The following is an 8188-nucleotide window of genomic DNA, read 5'->3' on the forward strand; positions in this document are numbered from 1 at the left end:
AGTCTGAGGCGTTTGGGCCTCGTACATGCGAGTTTATATACCTTTCTACTAGTTGCTTACCAAGTCACAATGACACTGTGATTCATAAGAACTTACAGTAATTGCTAAGAAATCAGTCAGTCGCTGACTGAGAAAGAAGTAATATGAATCAGCAGGATTCATATTATTGCTAATCCTAATACAATGCGCTGATAAAGAAAACAAGTCATAAGGACTTGTGGTTCGTAATCAAGCCGGTAGGATTCGTAAGGAATCCAAGATATTACAAGGAAAAGGATAAAATGAAATCGTATCTACTAGAAGTGTCCAGTTGCTGATACTAGTAGATGTCCAGATACGAAGAGTGAAATAAACAGATCGTAACAGTACCTCCCCGCTAAGCTGAGAACTGCCTACAGTTCTCGACCTTCCTAAGACTCAGTCCTAGCACCGACTTCAATGATAGGTCTAATAAGACTTTCAATGAGATCACGTACCTGCTGGTCTATAAGGCGTCGAGATCCGCGACGGCGTTCTGTCGTCGTAGGCGTCGGTACCCGAGCTCGCGAAATCCGCGTCGACGTCGCCGATCTTCTCCAGACCGGGGTGCGTGAACGTTCTCGCGCTGGGCAAAGGCGAGGAGGATGGCCGGGACCGAAGCGTTGGCATCCACCCTCACAGAGGACGCCGCTGCATTCCCACTTGGTATGACCCTCCTGACGGCAGACATGGCACGAGATGCCAATGTTGCGCCTCTTGATCCAGATGGGGTGGCCGTAGTTCCAGTCGGGGAATATCTCAGTGAGCGACTGTGGGTCCGAGGGGCCCGGATGGAGTCGTCGCCAACATCGAATCCCTGGAGAAGAGGCCGAGTAGAACGGCGGCGTAAGTCCAGATCGAAGGATTCCTGACTTGAAAGCGTTAGGCGGGAATAACTTTCGAATACCAGGGAGGATGATGGGTGGAGAACGAGGGGTAGTGGGTGGAGTAGGAGGTGGAGTATGAAGACCTACCTCGCTGACGGCCGGGGATGGTTCCCGAGGAGGCTCAGGGGTCGGTTCCGAGATGGGACGGAGAGCGTCGATCTGACGCTGAACTTGCTCAGTAAAGCGGTTGAACGAATCTTCTGTGCCGCTTACCAGATACTCCGTGGCGACCTTGTTCAGCTCGTCCGAAGGGACGTAGCCGGGGATTGGTGCCGGAACCTTGAACTCGTCGAGCTCCTCCTGCTTTACCTCGGGGAGCGAGATGTCGAAAGGCTCGTCCTTGAAGAGGGCGAGCTCATTGTTGACGACGGGGAGCTCCTCGTCGGGTGATGGCAGCAGGCTGGGCATCATGTCGTCATTGAGAACCTCGTCAACGTCCAGCATCGGCTTGTCCTCTGAGTCCTGAATGCCGAGTTTACAAGGAAATTGTGAACACCAGCAATTAGGATAATTATGAATAAGACGTACCTCTCCGTCTGAGAATGGGTTTGAGCTCTTGCGAACCCAGTGGTAACCGTCCTCTCGATTGACCGTTGTCCAGCCGTGCTCCAGGGGATCCCTACCTTCGCCAAATTGGGCAGGGTGGATCGACGTGGGCGCGAACGGGACCCTGGCTAAATTAACCATGGTCACATCAGCGTCTGGTGGTGTAACTGGAGTGTGACGACCATTGCCGTTGGTGTAAGGAATGGGTGGATAAGAAGCGGATGGATAAGGAGTAGATGGACGAGAGAAAATGTTGCTAGGTGCGGTGAAGTACTCACGTTGGGAACCTAGCACCTGAGAAGACATCGAACTCGATGTCTGGCTGTGAGGATCGGTGTTCTCGTCCTCCTCGTCCTCGTCCTCGTCGCTGTCCTCGTCATCATCGCCGCTGGGGTTGTCTGAATCGTCACTGTCAGACGTGGTACTATAATTAAAAGTTTCCTGAATGAACTCACGACGGTCCCAAGGAGGAATGTCGTTCCTCAAGAGGTCGAGGCGCTGTGCCCCCCCAAAGGCTCGGAGGAGATTGAGGAGCTCGGCCCGGGTATGGTGGAGGTTGAGACGGAGTCGTCGGACAGTACCAATGAACTGTTGCGTAGTGTCTTCGCGGCTCGATTCGTCCGGTGGGCACTCCAAATCCCATGACTCTTGGAGAGCCAGGAAGAGGTGGCGGAGGGCGCGTCGAAACGTCGTGCCGATGGAGACCTCTCTGACGTCTTCGTGTATGTATGGCGCCCAGAAGAGATCGCGACCAGTCCGGGTTGCCAAATAGCTCTCGAGGTCGGCGGATTCCTCGAGGGATTTGCGCAAAAGGCAGTCGTGGAAAGGGTAGGTAGGGATACCGTGAGTAGTGATCGGTGAGGACATAGTAGCTGTTGGCCGCAGGCGATTCGTAGTAGAATTCGAATTCGTAACCGCGGCGTGAGTAGGTATCCTCGAGTCGGAAGACATAAGTCTCACCTTGGGGAGTGGATATGAAGTATTTAAGTGGTGGTAGAAGGGGCATTCGCTAGTGGGTTGTCGTCCTTGAAGATTCGAGGACGAGAGCTTATATACTCCTCCAGAATTTCTTTCGCACCCCAATCTACTAGTTCCTTCCAGTCCGACCATTGCTGAGTGTCTATTGGCTCTCCCTTGAAGCTAACACGGAATTGCCAACATTTCTTGTTTACTCTGCCTACTTTTCGGTGTCCTACCAGGGCCTCTACTTCGTAGAGTTTCTCTCCGTCTACAATCTCTGGCTCTTGCAATTGTTTATTGGGTCCGTATATCCTATTCTCAACTGCTGGAGTGAGGAGACTGGCGTGGAAGACATTATGTATTTTCCACTTGGTCGGCAATCGCAATCGGTAAGCAATGGGACTGATGACCTTGATAATTTCATATGGTCCTACTCTTCTTGGTTCGAACTTGCGGCTAGAATATTTCAAGTCGAGGTTCTTCGACTCAAGATAGACCTTATCTCCCACATTGAATGGTTTGAAGTTAGTCATGATTCTCTCGCTCATAACTCGTCTTGCCAAATCATGAGAGGCTTGTGCTTCTAGACGTGCACGTTTGATGATTGCTAATCGCTGAGTGACATTGCTGACTGATGATCGCTCCGTGATCTCGGGAATTGGACTAGGATGGTATCCCATCATGAGGAAGAAAGGTGTTTCCTTTGTTACTGAATGGACGTGGTTATTGTGCACGAATTCAGCCATTGTCAGGTGTTCACTCCATTCTTCCGCTCTACCTTCACAAAAGATGCGAAGATAGGTTTCTACTTCTTGGTTTACTCTTTCCGTTTCACCATCTGTCTGAGGATGAAAGGCGGTAGATAGGCCAAGATCGTATTTTAATAATCTGGAGAGTTCTTTTGAGAACTCCGAGGCAAACTGTGGACCTCGATCTGAGATTATTTTGTCGTAAAGTCCGAATCTTTTGTAGATATTGTCGAAAAATAACTGCACTATCCCTTCTGAGGTGACTTCTTTAGTCGTAGGCATAAGTGCTACCCCCTTTGTAAGACTGTGGTTGACCACGACCAATATAGAATCAAATCCGCCTGAAACGGGTAGATCCGTAATTAGATCGCAGCTGAGAACTGACCAAGGTCTCGTCGTTGTTGACGCTATTGGGTTCAAGGGTGGTACCGTTGGATGGGTGTTAACCTTCTGGGTTTGACATTCTCCGCATCCTTCAACATATTTGTTGATGTATTGTGCCATTCCTGGCCACCAAAAGTTTCTTGCAATTAATTCCCGTGTTCGGAACTTTCCTGGGTGTCCTGCATGCGGCAGGTCATGATTTCGTTGAACGATATCATGTCTCAATTCCGGTGGAACGTAAAGTCGGTCCTTGTAGTAGAGTTTCTTATCCTCATACTTCCATTTGTTCCGGACCTCTGGATCGCGTCCCAGGGTTGATTTGTTTAAGGCTTCAATTGTTTTCGAAGCCCATTGATCGCTTAATGTGGCTTGTTCAAGCTTCTCGCTTAGAACGGTGTCGATCACACGGATAATCATGTCTTCGGAAATTAAGGTTTGTCCCTGATTATCCTCGCTTGTGTCGACTTCATATCTTCGGGATAATATATCCGGTATCGTCATTTGCTTCCCAGGGATATATTTGAATTGAAGGTTAAAGTTCATTAGATCAAATAACCATCTAGCTTCCCGGCGGGATATCTTCTTAGCTGTGGCATAGTGCTCAATGTTCTTATAGTCAGTCCAGATCGTGATTGGGTAAGGACTGCCTATAATGTAATGTTCCCATTCTCGTAGAGCTCGAACTACTGCGAGCATTTCCATATTGAAAATGTCGTAATTACGCTCTGCTGGTGAGAATGTTTCTGAGATGAATGCGACTGGATGTAGTTCGCCGTTTTCATCTTCTTGCATGAGAACTCCGCCTGTAGCTACTCCTGATGCGTCCGTAGCAATGATCCACGGTTTTTCTAAATCAGGTAATCGGAATACGGGTGACTCGGTGAACTTCTTCTTTAAGGTTTCGAAGGCTTCTTTCTGTTCAGGCCCCCATACCCATGGTTTCTTCCCAGTTATATCGGACAATGGTTTCACAATTGTTCCGTAATTCAAAATGAATCGTCCGTAATAGTTAGCTATTCCGAGGAAACTCTTGAGTCGTGACTTCTTCTTTGCATTTATCCATTCTTGTCGTCCGAGGTTTCCTTTATTAGGAATGTTCTTAGGAAGGTAATCGTCTGGGCTTTCCCAGTCTAAAATCGGTTGTACTCTTTTCGGGTTCATCTTAACCACACGGTGACTGAAAATATGCCCGAGAAATAAGATTTCCGTCTGCTTAAAGTGGCATTTTTCTGGATTAAGATAGAGTTTATGCTTTCTCAGCATGTCGAGTACGATTTTGACGTATGCGTCATGGGATTCTTCGTCCTCCGTGAAAATGAGTAAGTCGTCCATGTAAATTACAAGCCATCCCTTATTGATGTGGTCTTGAAATATGTCGTCCATGAACGCTTGAAATGTTGCTGGAGAATTACATAACCCAAAATACATAACGTTTGGTTCGAATAGGCCTAAAGGAGTGATAAAGGCCGCTTTCCATCGATCTTTGGGTTTAATGCGGATATTATTATATCCATTCTTGAGATCGAATTTGGTGTAATATTTCCCTTTTACGAGCTTATCGAAGAGATCTTGAATTCTTGGTAGTGGATAAGATTTTTCTTCGTGTGTAAATTCACGTATCTATAGTCCTGAACGGGTCTAAGCTTACCTCCGTCTTTCTTAACGAAAAAGAAGGGTGCTGCTTGTGGTGACTTAGATCGTGTGATTTTCTTCGTTCGTAAACTTTCGGAAATAAATTCCTCTAGAGCTTTCTGATTTTCTGGTTTCATTGAATAATTCTTTGCTCTTTGAGGTTCGAAAGTATCTTCGAGTTCGATATGGTGGTCGTACTCTCGTTCTGGGGGAAATTCGAATTCTCCTTCACTGAATACATCTTCATATTTCCAAAACTGTTTCGGAATCTTTTGTCGAAGTGATGTGTTTGGTGCCTTACTCTTGAGAACCGGCGGAACAGTAACTAGTTTGCCGATTCGGTAACTTGAATCATCACTGGTTAGACCGAGTAGTCGGATGTGGCGTCCATCAGGAACCCGTAAGGTTCCTCTTTCGTAGTTGATGGAGATTTTATTCTTAATTAGCCACGGATGACCCAAGATAATGTCATCCATTCCGAGTTTTGTGATTATGAATGTTTCCGTGAAGTTTTTCCCTTTCAGTTTGAAAGTTAATTTCGTAATTCACTTTTTAATTTCCCGAGTATTTCCGTTTGCCATACGGATTCGTATTGTCTCATTTAACTCTCTGATAGGAAATTTCTTCCTTTCAGCGTATTCTGCGTTGATGACCGATAGCTGAGATCCACTATCAATCAATGCTTTTGTTTCTATGAATCTGCCTCCGATTTGCGTTCGAAAGGGTAAATAAAACCCTTTATGGTTCTGGATCCCTGAAAAGATAGGGGCTATCCGGTGAGGATCCGCCTCCGATTCCCCATTCAAAAATCCTGGGAGTCGGTATCTTCTTCGGCTGCTATGTCGGTGGCAACAAGGGATTCATTGTCGTCGATTTCTCGGACGTTTCGGGATTTACCGTTATTCCGTCGTTGAAAGTTTCCCTTGTTTCGGTTCTGTTTTCTCGGGGGTTCTTTTGGCTGTCCTGGTACCGGCGGTAGTTTTCCTCCTAGCTCGGAATAGTGTTCGTGTTGCATATGTCCCGTTTTGTGACATAAATAGCACTTCCCTTGTTTCCTGTATTCCTTGCGTTTTTGGAAATCAATTGCATCTACATCCATGGCATTGGGATCTCGCTGATGAGACCTATTTCCGCCATGATTATGTGAGTGGGATGTTTGATTTTTATAGAGTGATGCTTCCGGTAATTTGTGTCCTAAGGCTACCGAGTATTGTCTTCGCCAGTTATAGGCTTCCGTTACTTCGGGTATCCAATCGGCTAATGTTTCCGGAGGTTTTCCTCGGTTAATAATTGATAACGTGAGATCTTGATCTAAACCTCTCATAAACATCTGAACAATTGTCTTTCCATCGGGTAATTTGGACCGCATGAATGCTGATTGGAACTTCTGGATATAATCATCCAAAGTTCGGCACTTCTTCTGAGTTAAGGTTTGCATTTCCGAGATGGCCGAGTTTTCCTGGTCTAGGGGTTGGAATGATAACCAAAATTGGTCACCAAATTCGTTCCATGTTCCCCAGGCACTTTCTGTACTTCCTAGTCGTCTATTCTGGTATTCTTTTGCCATGACTTTCTGGTAAAAAGAATCTACCCATTCTCGTGCCGTGCCTTTGGTCATCCTTTGAGTAGCAAACTTAACCCATGATTCGTCCGTGTCGTATATTTCGTGATTTTCTTCTAAATATACTCTGACGGAGATGAACCATCTGATTGCGTCCTTTCGATTCCCATCAAAGTGAGTAGGGTCTCCGATGTGTTTCTCTTTTGAATAAGGTTTCCTATATTCGTTGCCTCCTTCTCCTGAGTTAGTAGGAATTCTTGGATTCCTAGGGCCGGGACCATTTGGTCTTCCTGGATCACCGGGGTCGTCTGGATCGTTCGGATCGTCTGGGTCATTTCCCGGATTGCCTGAACTTCCTTGTCCCTTGTCAGGTTGTTTTCCCTTATTGCGAGATTCTCTAATTCTGGTGCTCCATGACCTTGATGTCCCAATTCCTAAATGAGGAGCTGGTTCTGGTCCTATTTCTCGGACTTTGTCTTGGGCGTCTACTAGGTTTTCTCTAGCTATTTTGTTTTCGTCTTCTAACACCTTAATCCTTGCTAGCGCATGTTGAAAGATTAAATTGCACTCGAGTGTGTCTCTGTCGAGATTGCTCGCGAATAATCTTTCATATTTCATGTCTCTAATGAATTTGGTGGCTTCCTTCTGGCCTTCGGTTGCGTCTTCTTTGTCCGGGTACATTGAATCAGGTGAATCACTTCTTTTGATTATTTTGTACTTTCTCCGATTATATGCTGATGCGTATGGATCGGTTGCTGTAACCGTTCCAGATCTTGTCCTGTGAAGAGTGCTGGTACTCGTTGAAGCACCTTCATCTCCTTGGGTTATCGTAGTTGAGCCGGTCATTATCGTTGGATAAAGAACGTGGTCTTTCCTTATTGGTGAGACTAGTTCTTTTGTTAGGGTTCGGAACCTCGTAGATTACTATCTCGATGTTCTGATAAGAATCTGATAATACACCTTGCATATGAGGTTCGAAGAGAACTGATCTCTTAGGTTTTACTATCTTATCTTTCGTATTATCTTACTATCGGTAGTCCGCGACTACGATCTTAGAGTGAGAACGATTGTCTGTAGTAATAGAGGTAGAACTAGTCTGAGGCGTTTGGGCCTCGTACATGCGAGTTTATATACCTTTCTACTAGTTGCTTACCAAGTCACAATGACACTGTGATTCATAAGAACTTACAGTAATTGCTAAGAAATCAGTCAGTCGCTGACTGAGAAAGAAGTAATATGAATCAGCAGGATTCATATTATTGCTAATCCTAATACAATGCGCTGATAAAGAAAACAAGTCATAAGGACTTGTGGTTCGTAATCAAGCCGGTAGGATTCGTAAGGAATCCAAGATATTACAAGGAAAAGGATAAAATGAAATCGTATCTACTAGAAGTGTCCAGTTGCTGATACTAGTAGATGTCCAGATACGAAGAGTGAAATAAACAGAT

The 8188-nt window shown here is 45.8% G+C and overlaps 2 protein-coding genes across 2 annotated transcripts; both read right to left on the reverse strand.

The window, feature by feature from the left end:
- Positions 1 to 376: 376 nt before the first annotated feature.
- CONPUDRAFT_149547 (uncharacterized protein) lies at positions 377 to 2318 on the reverse strand (the record flags this gene model as incomplete). Its single annotated transcript, XM_007766209.1, has 5 exons — positions 377 to 423; positions 477 to 604; positions 682 to 1367; positions 1434 to 1849; positions 1907 to 2318. The coding sequence occupies 5 exons, from the start codon at positions 2316 to 2318 to the stop codon at positions 377 to 379; spliced, it is 1689 nt and encodes a 562-aa protein (XP_007764399.1).
- A 3873-nt stretch (positions 2319 to 6191) lies between these two features.
- CONPUDRAFT_30536 (uncharacterized protein) lies at positions 6192 to 6941 on the reverse strand (the record flags this gene model as incomplete). Its single annotated transcript, XM_007765774.1, has 1 exon — positions 6192 to 6941. A coding segment is annotated over one exon (750 nt), but the record flags the coding sequence as incomplete, so codon positions are not given.
- Between the last annotated feature and the right edge of the window lie 1247 nt (positions 6942 to 8188).

Source organism: Coniophora puteana (genome assembly GCF_000271625.1).
Source record: "Coniophora puteana RWD-64-598 SS2 unplaced genomic scaffold CONPUscaffold_2, whole genome shotgun sequence".
NCBI classification, from domain to species: Eukaryota; Fungi; Basidiomycota; class Agaricomycetes; order Boletales; family Coniophoraceae; genus Coniophora; species Coniophora puteana.